Source organism: Bos grunniens, chromosome 22 (genome assembly GCF_055505025.1).
Source record: "Bos grunniens cultivar Pamir isolate PY7600 chromosome 22, Bosgru_T2T1.0, whole genome shotgun sequence".
Taxonomy (NCBI): domain Eukaryota; kingdom Metazoa; phylum Chordata; class Mammalia; order Artiodactyla; family Bovidae; genus Bos; species Bos grunniens.
Window position 1 is genome coordinate 11,792,488 of NC_141186.1, and position 16,252 is coordinate 11,808,739.

The following is a 16,252-nucleotide window of genomic DNA, read 5'->3' on the forward strand; positions in this document are numbered from 1 at the left end:
TTAGAGGGAGAGAAAAAGTAGGGGAGAGGGCATGTAAAGGGCACAGAGCTCCCACTGGCCCAAAGAGAAACAACTCAAGCAACTAAACACATAGTAATGGTATTAGATTATAACTCGAAGAATTAAATAAATATCCATGAATCCATACTGATATAAGTAAATATCGGGATAAAAAAATGGAAGAAAAGGGGCAACTTTTTGTTCTGAAAGGATTATAATTAATGTAGAAAGAATGATAATTTAAAAATTACCAGTAATTTTCACACTATAAAATCTGTAGGCAAGACATACTAATAAATGCTAAAATTACTAGGTAGAAGTGTGAGCAGAAACAGATAATTCCATAGTCTCTGCCCAAATATTTAGTAGTTACAAAGGAAAAATAATAACTGTACAGTAGAGAACCCTGGAAGACACCACTCTAAGCAAGTGGCTATGGTTAATATCACCACTAAGGGAACGCACCAATAGCATATAACCTTGATACGATGGACCGGGAAGGACGCATCAGCTCTGTGATATTCCTGTAAGTAAAGCATAATCTCAGTCCGGTCAGGAGTAATCATCAGAGAACTCAAACTGAAGGACATTCTAGAAAAACATTCTACAAAATAACTGACCTGTGCTCTTTAAAAGGTTGAAGGTCATGGAAGGTTATGGATAACAAGGAAATGTTGAGAAACTGTCACAGGTTGGAGATGACTAACAAGATATGACAGTCTGATGCAACTCGAGTTCCTGGGTTAGATCCAGGAACAGAGAAAGGATCTTGGTGGACAGACTGGAGAAATCCACATAAATTGTGTGGTTTCATTAATATATTGTACCAAGCTTAATTTCTGAATAGTCTTGGTCATTGTTCTGTTATCTAAGATGGCCATGTAAGAGGAAGCTGGGTGAAGAGTGTATGGGAGCTCCCTGGATTGTTTTTGCAACTCTTATAAGTCTAATGTCCCAAAATAAACCATTAACAACTATATGTGTTCTGGGGTGATGCTGTTAAAGTGCTGCACTCAGTATGCCAGCAAATTTGAAAACTCAGCAGTGGCCACAGGACTGGAAAAGGTCAGTTTTCATTCCAATCCCAAAGAAAGGCAATGCCAAAGAATGTTAAGACTACCACACAATTGCACTCATCTCACACACTAGCAAAGTAATGCTCAAAATTCTCCAAGCCAGGCTTCAACAGGACATGAACCGTTAACTTTCAGATGTTCAAGCTGAATTGAGAAAAGCCAGAGGAACCAGAGATCAAATTGCCAACATTCGTTGGATCATAGAAAAAGCAAGAGAATTCCAGAAAAACATCTGCTTTATTGACTACACCAAAGCCTTTGACTGTGTGGATCACAACAAACTGTGGAAAATTCTGAAAGAGATGGGAATACTAGACCACCTGACCTGCCTCCTAAGAAATCTGTATGCAGGTCAAAAAGCAACAGCTAGAACTGGACATGGAACAACAGATTGGTTCCAAATTGGGAAAGGAGTACATCAAAGCTGTATATTGTCACCCTACTTATTTAACTTATATGCAGAGTACATCATGAGAAACGCTGGGCTGAATGGAGCACAAGCTGGAATCAAGATTGCCAGGAGAAATATCAATAACCTCAGATATGCAGATGATACCACCCTAATGGCAGAAAGCGAAGAACTAAAAAGCCTCTTGATGAAAGTGAAAGAAGAGAGTGAAAAAGTTGGCTTATTACTCAACATTCAAAAAACTAATAAGATTGTGGCCTCTGGTCCCATCACCTCATGGCAAATAGATGGGGAAACAATGGAAACAGTGACAGACTTTATTTTCTTGGGCTCTAAAATCACTGCAGATGGTGACTGCAGCCATGAAATTAAAAGACGCTTGCTCCTTGGAAGAAAAGTTAAGACCAACCTGCTGCTACTGCTGCTAAGTCGCTTCAGTTGTGTCCAACTCTGTGCAACCCCAGAGACGGCAACCCACCAGGCTCCCCGTCCCTGGGATTCTCCAGGCAAGAACACTGGAGTGGGTTGCCATTTCCTTCTCCAATGCATGAAAGTGAAAAGTGAAAGTGAAGTCGCTCAGTCGTATCCGACTCTTAGCGACCCCACGGACTGCAGCCCACCAAGCTCCTCCATCCATGGGATTTTCCAGGCAAGAGTACTGGAGTGGGGTGCCATCGCCTTCTCCGAAGACCAACCTAGACAGCATATTAAAAAGCAGAGACATTACGTTGCCATCAAAGTTCCGTCTAGTCAAAGCTATGGTTTTTCCAGTAGTCATGTTTGGATTTGAGAGCGAGACCATAAAGAAAGCTGAGCACAGAAGAATTGATGCTTTTGAACTGTGGTGTTGGAGAAGACTCTTGAGAGTCCCTTGGAAAGCAAGGAGGTCAAATCAGTCCATTTTAAAGGAAATCAGTCCTGAATATTCATTGGAAGGACTGATGCAGAAGCCAAAACTCCAATACTTTGGATGTAAAGTATTGGATGTGAAGATGTGAAGAACTGACTCATTGGAAAAGACCCTGATGCCGGGAAAGATTGAGGGCAGGAGGAGAAGGGGATGACAGAGGATGAGACGTTTGGATGGCATCACCGACTTTATGGACATGAGTTTGAGCAAGCTCTGGGGGTTGATGATGGATAGGGAAGCCTGGCGTGCTGAAGTCCATGAAGTCTCAAAAAGTTGGACATGACTGAGCAACTGAACTGAACTGTGTTCTGGGGTGACTTCCAGTTATGGTAATATTGCAGTTAGATAGACTGAGTAATCTAAAGAAGAAAAAAAAAGAACATTCTAGAACTGAAATTACTCAAGAGAAAGGCTTAGTAGCAAATTAGACACAGACGAAGGGAAGACTTGCAGATACATCAGTGGAAATGATTAGACTGAAGCAGAAAGAAAATGAAGGAATATAGAAAATCACATTAAAAAAAAATGGACATAGTAAACAGGTCTGTTACATAATTGAAGCCCCAGAAAAAGAGGAGAGATGTGACAGGAGCAGTATTTGAAGAAATAATAGATGAGAATGATCTAAAAGTAACGAAGACTTTAAGCCATAGAGTAAAGCACTAACAACCCTAAGCAGGATAAATAAAACTGTACCTTGCACCTGTACTTATATATTTACACATTATAATAAAGTTCTGCTCTAAACTAAAGACAGGGTTTGGGGGGAACTTAAAAGACTCTTACTCCTTGGAAGGAAAGTTATGACCAACCTAGATAGCATATTGAAAAGCAGAGACATTACTTTGCCAACAAAGGTCCGTCTAGTCAAGGCTATGGTTTTTCCAGTGGTCATGTATGGATGTGAGAGTTGGACTGTGAAGAAGACTGAGCACTGAAGAATTGATGCTTTTGAACTGTGGTGTTGGAGAAGACTCTTGAGAGTCCCTTGGACTACAAGGAGATCCAACCAGTCCATTCTGAAGGAGATCAGCCCTGGGATTTCTTTTTTTTTTTTTTTTTTAGCCCTGGGATTTCTTTGGAAGGAATGATGCTAAAGCTGAAACGCCGGTACTTTGGCCACCTCATGCAAAGAGTTGACTCATTGGAAAAGACTCTGAGGCTGGGAGGGATTGGGGGCAGGAGGAAAAGGGGACGACAGAGGATGCGATGGCTGGATGGCATCACTGACTCGATGGGCCTGAGTCTGAGTGAACTCCAGGAGTTGGCAATGGACAGGGAGGCCTGGCGTGCTGTGATTCATGGGGTCGCAAAGAGTTGGACACGACTGAGCGACTGAACTGAACTGAAAGCATCTAGAGGGAAAAGACTCACTACCTTCTAACAGAAATGATAGAAGCTAGAAAGTATTGGAATGGAAGCTTCAAAGCAATGAAAGACAGTAACTTGCAATCTAGAATTCTAAACCTAGTGAAAATATTCTTTAAAGATGAAGATAGGGACTTCCCTGGCCATCCAGTGGTTAGGACCCCAGACTTTCACTGCCAAGGGCCCAGGTTCAATCCCTGGTAGGGGAACTAAGAGCTTGCAAGCTGCATAGCATCGCCAAAGGGAAAAAAAAAAAAAATAAAGTCTTTATCAGACAAATAAAAACTGATACTTCATTATCAGCAGTAATAATTCATCACCAGAAAACCTGAATCAAAAGAATTCTCCAGTCAGAAGAAAATTATACCACATGGGTATAGGGAAATGCAAGAAGAAATGCAACAGTAAGGGTAAATTTGTGGAGACATCTAAATTAATATTAAATGTAATATAACCATAATAATATAGTTATTATTAATAATATGTGTTGTTTTAAATGTTTGTAGAGACTTCTAATGAAAACTCAGAGGGGTAAGTGTGTTCCAAGACTCTTGGATTGTCTTACAAATGTGTAAGTGATAATTAATATGGAAACCTTAGTAATTCAAGGCTGCTTGTTGTAGTCTCTGGACTAACCATTATTCAAATAGTAAAATAATATAAAAGTAACAAGGTAATAGAAGGAGAAATGGAATTTTTTTTTTAAATTTTCGATTAATAGGAGACAAGAAAGAAAAAAGGAGCATGGTGGATAGTGTTGTTCAAGTTAAAAATAAAAACATGGTAGATTTAAACTTAAATTTGTTGACAATTGCATGAAGTAATTAAATGGACCAAGTACTTCAATTGGAAGAGAAAGATCAGGGAGTTCCCTGGCAGTTCAGTGGTTAGGATTCCGTGCTTTTACTACGAGGGGCATGGTTGTAGTCTCCGGTTGGGCAACTAAGATCCCGCAAGCTTCATGGCATGGCCCCCCTCCCCAAAAAAGAAAAGGTAGAGAAGGATCATCAGACTGGATAGAAAAACCAAAACCAACTAAATGCTGCTGATACGAGCTAAGCTTTAGAACTACAAATACGAATCTCCACTGTGATGTCTGTTACACACAAACTGTTAGGAGTTCCTGCCAGGCTTGAAGAAAATGTTCTGAATTTCTTCCCCCTGCAAAATGAAAAAGATACTAAAGTATTGAAAATATAAGAATGGAAAAAGATATTAGAAAGACTTCAACCAAAAAAAAAAAAAAAACCAACTGGTGTGGCTATGCTAATATTAGAGAAAGTAGATGTTAAGGCAAGAAGTATTAGTAGAAATAAAAGGGACATTTCATACTGATCAAAGGTTTAAAAAAAAAATCTTTCTCCAAAAGATACAGCCATTTAAAATCTATATATATTAATAACTCAGCCTCAAAATATATAAGCAAAATTTTATAAGTGTAGAAGAAAAACAGAACCAATAACAAACATGAGAAGATTTAACATTTTCTCAGAAACTTAAAGGGCAAATAGACAAAAATAACAGTAAGGACATAGAAGAATTGAACAATATAGTTAACAAACTATATCTAATTGTGTTATATATCACACTGCAACCAGCAATTGCAGTGTAGAGTTTCTTTAAAAGTATGCTTGGAACATGTTGCCAAAATTGTCTTATGTGCTGGATCATAAAGGAAATAACAAATTTCAAAGGACTGAAAATATACAGTGTTTGGACCAAGTAGACTGAATAATAAAAATATAACTAGAAACTCCCCTACATATTTGAAGATTAAGCAATTTATTACTAGACTATGAATCAAAGAAGTTATAATAGAAATTAGAAAATAATGATCATTTTTAAATGGAACACCAAAGCTTATGGGATGTAGCTAAAGGTATTCTTAGAAAAAAATGCATAGACTTATGTTCATATATTAGAAAAGAGACAGTCTGAAAATCAGTGATCAATGTACATGTCTCAAAAATTAGGAAAAAATAGCAGATTTAGCCCAAAGAAGCTGGAAAGGAGGAAATAATTAAAATAAGAAAGCATTTTAATTAAATAGAAAACAAATATAGTGAGGATCAACAAAGCCAAAAGTTAATTCTTTGAAAAGATTAATAAAACTGATAAGTTCCTGGCAAAACTGATCAAAATGAGAGAAGGTACAAATTAACCAGTATCGGGGAAATGAAGACATCATTATGGATCCTACAGACATTATAAAGGTAATGAGGTTTATGAACAACTTTATGCCTAGAAATTTGAAAATATATTTGAAATAGTCATAATTTAAAAAATTTTGTGAAAGTGATGATAACTACAATGAACAGCAGAAAGATAAAAATGAAGATGTAAAAGAAGACATCAACGAAACTTGAAGAGGGAAGTAAGAAAATGTAGAACTAACAGCACCATGTCTCTGATATGTGCCTGTTCCCTGTGGTGTGCTGGAGCCAGGTCATACTAGCTCATGGGCGCTGACCGTGCACATCTCTTCCCAGCTCCCTGCTCAGTGATGTCACACTGGTCTTGAAATTGACCATACTGGGAGTTTTTACACCACTGAAATCAGCAAACACTACCAAATCAGAGCTCTCCCCACCCCAAGAACTGGCTATTAAGCATTTGCCAGCACACTACAGAGTATACTATACTCATAAATTGACAACTCCTTGACAGAGGAATTCATGGTCTGCACACTTATTTGACAAATAATGGCCCATACATTGTTGTTAGTGAACAAAGGCAAAGAGAGCGCTTATAACTGAGAGGGGAGAGAAAAAGACTATAGTCTGAGAACAGTGAATGTTTCTTAAAACTTTTGTTTATTTCTCTGTCTACTTATTTTTTTATGCTTGGCTGTGCTGGGTCTCCGATGCTGCACGCGGGCTTTCTCTAGTTGCAGCGCGCAGGCTTCCCGTTGCGGTGGCTTCTCCCGTTGCAGACCTTGCGCTCTAGGGTGCATGGGTTCAGTAGTTGCAGCGTATGGGCTTCGTTGCCCTGCGGCTTGTGGGGTCGTAATTCTCAGGCCAAGGATAGAACTGGTGTTCCCTGCTTCGGCAGGCAAATTCTTAACCACTGAACCATGAGGGAAGTCCTGGGAACAGTGAATCTTGTCTGCATATTTTGGTGGTAAGAAAAAGGCCAGTTGGACAGTCTGTTCTTAAGTAGTCTGAATGATGGTATCAAAACAGTTTCAGAATTTTTAAAGTGAATTTCCCAGAAAACCTTGTGGGATTTATGTGACAGGCTGCCCTTTACTGGTGTCTTTATCTTAGGTCAGGTCTGCACCGTTTTCCTCATTAAGAGGATTTAACCCTGAGGTTAATTAGTCTCTGATGCAGAATCATTACTGAATGTCAGTTTGATCTTGAGGGTACAGCAGCACTTAAACACCCAGTGTCAAATACAATGTAAATCTTACAAGAGACATTTGGAACCTATTCTTTATCCAGTTTTTGGGTCAGTGTAGGTCCAATCAAGAGAATAAGATTGGTCAGTTTTAGTTAAGTAATTGGTTCCCCCGCTCCATGATTAATCATTTCATTTTTTTCCCAAAGTACGTAGCCATACTGTAAAGCGTGTTGGCTGTTGTATTGTGTTCATTTTGTCGGTGCAGGCACATCTATTTAGAGTCATTGAAATTAACGAAGCTTATGTTAATCTAGCCAAAAATGAATCATTTCATTTAAAGTCAGTATCCATCTTGCCTCTGAAAGAATCCCAGATTTGTCCAGTGGGAGCCTTGTAAGTTGTCTCTGTGTTCTTTTAATATGACCTAGCAGTTTCTTGAGCACTTCCTTGCGTTCTGAAACAAGATGTTCCAGGCTGATTTTGTACTCTGTCTGTCCCAGTTCTGGCATCAATTCCAGAAGCTCTGGTTGCTTTTAGTGGAGAATGGTATTTAGAAACCAAGATCTAAGCACTAGATCTGCTATTTGCTACTGGGGTGTCATTGCTTCTAAGTCCTCTAAATGTTTAGAGGTGAAAATACAGCAATTTCATAGGCCTAACTACACACACACACACACATACATATATATGAGAGAGAGGTGTATGTATATATATATATGCATATATACATGCATATTTCTATATCTGCATGCTTATATATTTAAAATCATGACTTCATGATGATACCTGTAATTAGTCTAATTCCATCATGCCTCCTCTCGCTCCACGCCTGTAGCTCCCTCCACCAACAGTCATCTGAAGAATCTTGCAATAACGTTCTACTTGTGAAAGTTTCTGCATCTAATAGTTTACTGAGCCTCCAGTTCAGATCACCACAGTGACTGTATGTCCAGCTGCAGGATTCTGAGTATTTATACAGTCGGCATACAGCTCAGATGTATTACATTCTGGAGCTTCAGAACAGCATTTGTGGTTAAAAGTACTTGATAAAAGAAAGCAGAGAAAGGGAGTACTTGAAGTGGTCTCTTCTGACATGATTTTAAAGGGCAACTTTCATTGGAGTCTCTCATATGTCCAGCGTTCCACTTTCTGTGACCATGCAACAAATTGCCCTGACTTCACAGTGTGAAATAGCAGTTTGCTCTCTGATCAGCGGGACACAGAGAGGAGAGTTTATCTCTTCTCTGCTATGTCTGGGGATTCAGCCAAGAGACCGGAGCCAAAGTCTCCTTTACTCACACGTGTGGTGGTTAATGCTGGCTTTTGGCTGAGACCTCAGCTCTTCTCCCTGAGGCTTCTCCACATCAGCTAGATTCTTTACTTTCTCTTCCCTTCCTCATAGTGCAGTGGCCAGTTTCCCCGGAGCATGCCTCCCAAAAAGAGAGACACAGTCCTCCACAGTCTGCTTATAAATGGAATTGTATCTGGTGACATCTCTTAGAAATTTGCACCTTGCATCTCTTGGGCAGTATGACTGTGTACATAAGTTGTTTACCTTGCTTAACTATACAGTTTAAGGATACAAACGTTTTCAAATTTTTCGAGTCTTTAAAAATATGTGTCCCATGCACCCTTTCTCAGGAAACTTGAGGGGAGCGTGCTTCCCTATATAGATGAGTAAACCAAAGAAGAGGAAGGCTTGGTATGTGGGAAACGAGAGATCCAACATAGGAGGCCGGTGAAGGAAAGGCCCAGCTTAGTAATGGTTAAAGGGCTTTTCTGTTAACTTCTGTTGCAAAACTTAACAACTTTTCTTTTTTTTAATATTTATCTATTTGCATGCAGAGTCTTCTCTTTTTTTAAAGTTGTAGCATGTGGAGTCTTGAGTTGCAGCAGACGAGATCTTTTAGTTGTGACACGTGAGATCTAGTTCCCTAACCCGGGATTGAACCCAGGCCCCTTGCATTGGGAGTGCGAGGTCTTAGCCACTGGGCCACCAGAGAAGTCCCAACGCTTAACAACTTAAAACAACCATTTTTATCATGCCTGTAGATTTTTTTTTTGGATCAGAAATTCTGACAGGGCCCAATGGGAAAGGCTTGTTCCATGGTGTTTGAGGCCTTAGCTAGAAAAAGTTAGTGCCTGGGGGTAACCTGAAAGGTGGGACTGGAACCACCTGAGACATTTTCAGTCACAGAGTAGTTGACGTTGGTTGTCAGCTGAGTCTGTGCGTGAATTCTCCATGTGGCCTGGGCTTCCACCTCAGGGTAATCAGGCAGCTCAAAGTGAGTGATCAGAGCTTTGAAGTGAGTTCCCTACCAGCAAGAGGGAGGTTGCATCACTTTTTATGACCTAACCTTGGAGGTTGCCTTGCAATAGGAGAGGAAGTCATTGCATCCTCTGCATTGCTATAGGGTACAAGTGAGTCAGTCCCTAAGGTTGACCCAGATTTGAGGGGAAGCTACATAGACCTCACCTCTCAATGGGAGGAGTGTCAAAGAACTCGTAGACGTGTCTGAAACCTGCTCCAGGGGTTGACCTGTCCTGGGTGACAGCAGTAGGTGTAACAGGTGACCGGTCCAGATTAGAAGAGGCCAGAAAAGCTCTTGTGGAGTTGACCTGTGGGGGTGACACTGATCAGAGTCCCTGATACATCCAGGACATCTTGAGAAGAGCCTTGTAGGGTAGTGGAAAGAGATTAAATTATTGATAAGGGAGACTTTCCAGTGGTTAAGATTCTGCCTTCCAATTCAGTAGGCATGGGTTTGATCCCTGGTTGGGGCACTAAGATCCCACATGCAGTGTGGCCAAAAAAATTAAAATAAAATTTTAAAAATTATTGATAAGTACATAGCAAACAAAATAATTGGTTGATTAACTCCAGAAGAAACAAAAATTGTTCAAGGGAGAATTTCATGCTCAGCTGTGACTATTTTTTACGTAGCAACCAGCAACGTAAACATTAATTACTGATCTAACCATGAAAGAAAGTGAAAGTCGCTCAGTCGTGTCCGACTCTTTGGGACCCCAAGGACTATACAGTCCATGGAATTCTCCAGGCCAGAATACTGGAGTGGGTAGCCTTTCCCTTCTCCAGGGGATCTTCCTAACCCAGGGATCGAACCCAGGTCTCCCACACTGCAGGCAGATTCTTTACCAGCTGAGCCACAAGGGAAGCCCAGGAATACTGGAGTGGGTAGCCTGTCCATTCTCCAGGGGATCTTCCTGACCCAGGGATTAGGTCTGAGTCCCCCACATTGGAGGCAGATTCTTTACCATCTGAGCCACCAGAAAAGCCGATTTAACTACGAGTATGACATAATTTGCATCAGGAAGATGAGGGTAGGAAGAATAGATAGGATGGCATACAGTAAGCTGGTTATGGGCGAGGAAAGAGAATATCCATATCATCCATCCATAATTAATACCTAAAACCAAAAAAAAAAAAAAAATTAGCATACCATCTGGAGACATGAAAGTAATTTCCAAAATAATCAGCTAAAGGAGGAAAAAGTGTTTTCATCTGGTTGTGGGAAATGGTGGGTGTTGAGGCAGGGGAAGAGGGCAGGATTTCTATTTTCAGAACTTTGTAGAACCCTTTGACTCTTTTAACTATGTGGCTGTCCAATTTGATGAAAATACCTTAAAAAGAAAACCTACCAAAAGAAACACCATGCCCAGATCATTTTACAGGTATATACCACCAAACATTCAAGCTAATCCCTATCTTATATAAACTTTTAGAGACTAGAAAAAGGACCGTACCCTCCTCCTGAGGTAATGAGCCTGCTATGGTCTAAATGTTTGTGTCCCTCCAGGATTCATTTGTTGAAGTTCTATCTGTCAAAGATGATGGTATTAGAAGGTGGGGTCTTGGGGAGGTGCTAGAATGGGACTAGGGCCTTTCTGAAGAGGCTCTGGAGAGATTCCCTTGCCCCTCCCACCCCTTGCGGGCACAGTGAGAAGTTGCCAGCTATGACTGGAAGAGGGCCTTCATCAAAACACATCCATGCTGGCCACTTGATCTCGGATTTCCCAGCCTCCAGAATTGTGAGAAGTACATTCCTGTCATTCATAAGCCACCCAGTTTATGATATTTTAGACTAAGACAGAGCCTAGTACTACCTTGAACCAAAGCCAAATAAGGAAGTATGACAGCGAGAGCCATAACCAGTCTTGCTTAAGAACATAGATGCAGGCACTTCTCTGGCGGTCCAGTGGTTAGGGCTCCATGCTCTCACTGCTGAGGGTGTGGGTTCAGTCCTTGGTTGGGAAACTAAGATCCCACAAGCTGCATGGCATAAATAAATAATGTATTATTTGGGCGGTGGGGAGAGAACACGGGCCATCCCATCCTCTGTCCTTTGGAGCTGTGAGAGGATTTATCTGTCCTGAGTTAAGGAGCAGACTGGGATGTGGGCTGCAAGTGCTGGAGACTGAGGAGTTGCGGTAGGAATGGAGATCTATATACCTTGTAAGCCAGGAGCTTATTATGTTTCACATACTTTCTCTTTTGTTTTCTTTCCATATTTTGATAACTTTAAAAGACATTTGAAAGAAAAAAAAAAAGAACATAGGCTCAGAAATACTAAATAAAAAACTAAGTAAGAACACACACACACGCACACACACACGCACACACACGCACACACACGCACGCACACAGGAACAAACTGTACCCCAGGAACAAATTGCGTGTAGCCCAGGAATGCAAGGAATGTCTTCATGGTGGCCCTTGAATTGGCTGCCCTAAGCCTATCATTTTTTTTCCTCTATGGCTTCCAGTGCATTTAAGGAAAGCCAGCCCCTTTCACAATCCTTATAATTACTGTTTGCGCAGACCTTGCAACCATGCTGTAGCTACCACAGTTCAGTGCCTGACCTCCCTCCGCCTGCACCTCCTCATTTCAGTTGACCACGGGGAGGAAACCTTAGTAATTATGATGCATCCCAGGGGTCATCGCACCCTACTTCCCAGCAGCTAGAGTTCTGCTCGCCGTCAGACAAGAGAACATCAACTCCAGAGTCACATCCTCGGAATCTGCTGTTTTCAGACTCTTCTGATGGCAAGTGTCACAGCCCAGATTCCCCATAAGGTAGAATCTGAGGTGGTGAGAGTGTGTGCTTTTGTTTACAGTTCCAGGGAGGATGGAGGAAAGGGGGTGGAAGGAGGCAGAGCCAACACGAGAACATGTTACTACACTGAACTCTGGTCAGTGCAATTGATTATTTTGTCCCATGGGACACCCCTTCATAAACTGCTGGATCCTGCCTCTCATTTGGTCAGGGGTTTGGCTGGGAGCAAGGCTCTCTAGAGATGTGCCTCCATGGACACGAAGGGCAGCTGCTGTCATGAACACCTCGATTCGTGGTGACACCTGCAAGCTAGCCCTGTATTTGGGAAAATAGCAGATTGAGGGAACAGTTCCCAGGGCTGTCTTTGCACCTGTGCAAATCTGAAAAGGCAAAATGGAATTAGTGTCCTTGCCATACGGAAAATAATTTAATCCCTATCTCACTCCATAGCCTCAACAAAATGCTTTCCAGCAAAGATCTCAAGCAAAAAGGTAGGAAGGAAATATAGGAGATATGAGGTTTCTTGACACTAAAGTATAAACTTTGAACCAAAAGGTTGATAAATGTTACGTTGAAATTTTAAAGCTGATACAAGACTCCACTTTTTGGGGAACCTGGGCTGTGACATGTGGGATCAGAAGGGCCTGAAAACAGCAGACCCTTAGGATGTGATTCTGGAGTTGACTCTCCCTCCACTAAATCTGATAGTACTCAGAGCTCTAGGAGGTGGGAAATAGGGTGTGATGACCCCTGGTATACTAAAATTTTAAAGATAATACATCAAAAGATAATACAAGTTATAAACTTGGGGATGTTTATAACATATACTTTATAAAATGTTAGTGCCCAGAAAATATAAAGAATTTCTGCAAGTCAATTTAAAAAAAGTACACAATGGCAAATGGACACTGTGATGAGACATAGTACACAAGAGGACACCTAAATAACAAACAAACTTATGAAAAGATGCTCATCATCATTAATATTGGAGAAATAAAAATTATAATGTGGGTCTCTCCGATTTGGATCTGGTTCACAGGTGGATTGAGGCAGTATGTTGTCCTGGCCAAAAATGGACTTAAATGTTGATTTAGGAAAAGTAAAGTGAAGTAGCTCAGTCGTGTCCAAGTCTTTGGGACCCCATGGACTGCAGCCTACCAGGCTCCTCCGTCCGTGGAATTTTCCAGGCAAGAGTACTGGAGTGGGTTGCCATTTCCTTCTCCAGAGGATCTTCCCAATCCAGGGATTGAACCCAGGTCTCCCGCATTGCAGGCAGACGCTTTAACCTCTGAGCCAGCAGGGAAGTCAGACTTAGGAAAGCACCCCTTTGAGTAAAAGTATGAAGACATGCTTTGAATTTATGGAGCTATTTGCTGGTGTGGGGCTGGGGCCAGGCTTCATCTGTGTTTTTCATGTTTTACTTTTTAAGCTGGAAGAATGGCTTGTCGTGTTATAATTCATACGTTTTTCCCAGTGTAATCTTTCACAAAATAGGAGCCAACGGTGTGTGCATGTGTGGAGTTCTTCTTCCATGCTGGGCATTGTGCTGAGTGCTGTTGGGGGTCAGCACTCTGTGAGTTCAGTTCTAGGTGCTGAGACCTCAGGGGTCTCCCGATCTGAGGGAGGGGGAACAGAAGGCAGGGTTTGATGACGGGGATGGGCTGAGTGATGGAGAGAGGCCCAGTTACAACCCTGAATACAGCTAGCACCCCTGGCTGGGCCCTTGAGAAGAAGTGGCTCAAAGGGTTATGTCCGGGGACTTCCCTGGTGGTCTAGTGGTTAAGATGCCTAGCTTCCTCTGCAAGGGGTGCAGGTTCGATCCCTGGTTGTTGGAGAACTGAGATCCTGCATGCTACGTGGTGTGGTCCCCAAAAAAAAGAAAATGGATTATGTGGAGAAAGAGCAGTGAGTGAGAGGCGAGGAGGCAGAGCTTCAGGGTCCCGGGCTCAGTCTCGCCACTGTTAACTTTCTGGTGAAGGAGGCTCTTTGAACTTCAGTTTATTTGCCCTAAAATAGAGGTAGTTCCCACCTTCCAAAAGAGTCACACACAACTGAGCGACTTTCACTTCACTTCTTCACTTCACTTCCCTGGTCACTGGGAAGTCAAGAAACGCAGTAAACAATAGCTGTGATTTGGGGACTTGCCTAGTGGTCCAGTGGCTGGGACCCAGCGCACCCAGTGTGGGGGGCCCGCATCCAATCCTTGGTCAGAAAGCTAAGATCCCACATGCCGCAACGGAGACCCGGCTCAGCCAAATAAATAAAAATAAACGTTAAAAAAACCAAACATTGCTGTGGTTTTAAACAGGCCAGTTCAGTTCAGTTCAGTCGCTCAGTCGTGTCCAACTCTGCGACCCCATGAATCGCAGCACGCCAGGCCTCCCTGTCCATCACCAAATCCCGGAGTTCACCCAGACTCACGTCCATCGAGTCAGTGATGCCATCCAGCCATCTCATCCTCTGTCGTCCCCTTCTCCTCCTGCCCCCAATCCCTCCCAGCATCAGAGTCTTTTCCAATGAGTCAACTCTTCGCATGAGGTGGCCAAAGTACTGGAGTTTCAGCTTTAGCATCATTCCTTCCAAAGAAATCCCAGGGCTGATCTCCTTCAGAATGGACTGGTTGGATCTCCTTGCAGTCCAAGGGACTCTCAAGAGTCTTCTCCAACACCAGAGTTCAAAGGCATCGATTCTTCTGCGCTCAGCCTTCTTCACAGTCCAACTCTCACATCCATACATGACCACAGGAAAAACCATAGCCTTGACTAGACGGACCCTTGTTGGCAAAGTAATGTCTCTGCTTTTCAATATGCTCTCTAGGTTGGTCATAACTTTCCTTCCAAGGAGTAAGCGTCTTTTAATTTCATGGCTGCAGTCACCATCTGCAGTGATTTTGGAGCCCCCGAAAATAAAGTCTGACACTGTTTCCACTGTTTCCCCATCTATTTCCCATGAAGTGATGGGACCAGATGCCATGATCTTCGTTTTCTGAATGTTGAGCTTTAAGCCAACTTTTTCACTCTCCACTTGCACTTTCATCAAGAGGCTTTTTAGTTCATCTTCACTTTCTGCCATAAGGGTGGTGTCATCTGCATATCTGAGGTTATTGATATTTCTCCCGGCAATCTTGATTCCAGCTTGTGTTTCTTCCAGTCCAGTGTTTCTCATGATGTACTCTGCATAGAAGTTAAATAAGCAGGGTGACAATATACAGCCTTGACGTACGCCTTTTCCTATTTGGAACCAGTCTGTTGTTCCATGTCCAGTTCTAACTGTTGCTTCCTGACCTGCATACAAATTTCTCAAGAGGCAGATCAGGTGGTCTGGTATTCCCATCTCTTTCAGAATTTTCCGCAGTTTATTGTGATCCACACAGTCAAAGGCTTTGGCACAGTCAGGCCAGAGGCCAGGCCAGATCTACTCCCACCTCCGTTTACCTTGTAGTTCTTTTTTTCTAAAAACAAACAAAAGTGGGTAGAACAGTCACCTGAAACCCCATGGTCCCCTCACCAGCTCGACAGTTACCGACACGGGGCCAAGCTCATTTCATTCATCCCCTGACCCCATTCCCATATTACTATGCGAGTCCCAGGTTTCACAGCCTGTGTCCACACGTGTCGCTTTGTCTCTGCACAGATGGTGATCTCCCTGCAGAACACCACATCCACCAGCCGCCACCTTCGAGTCCTCCCTCCGTCCACGCCCTACTTCGCCCTGGGACTGGGTGAGCTCAGGGTGGCAGTGGCCTGCCCGTCCTTGAAATTGTATCTGGCCTTGCCCGAGGTTACATCCCCACGGGGCTCCGGGTGGGTCCTGAGCCTGCACCCTTCGTGCTCCAAGGCGGCCTCCCCCCTGCCCCCCAGCAGAGCTCCCCCCCCGCCCCCAGCCTGACAGTTCCTCCTTGGATCGCACCCCCAAGATCAGTTCAGCCCTCTCCTTGCTCTGCCCAGCGTCACTGCACCCTGGTTCCTCACTTAGGCCGTGGCACTGGCCTCCCAGCCAGCCTTCCTGCTCCCGTGACTCTGTGTTCTCCTTAAGAACAGCACTGATCGTGTCCCTCTGCTCCCTAGAAAT

The 16,252-nt window shown here is 42.8% G+C and overlaps 1 protein-coding gene across 4 annotated transcripts in view; it reads left to right on the plus strand.

Annotated features, from left to right (window-relative positions):
• Nucleotides 1–16,252, plus strand: part of DLEC1 (DLEC1 cilia and flagella associated protein) — a 92,299-nt gene that overhangs the window by 33,935 nt on the left and 42,112 nt on the right. For all 4 annotated transcript variants that reach the window (XM_086365922.1, XM_086365926.1, XM_086365927.1 and 1 more), the window contains one exon: nucleotides 15,815–15,902. In XM_086365922.1, coding sequence (XP_086222048.1) covers nucleotides 15,815–15,902 — 88 coding nt within the window. The remainder of the gene's footprint in view (nucleotides 1–15,814; nucleotides 15,903–16,252) is intronic.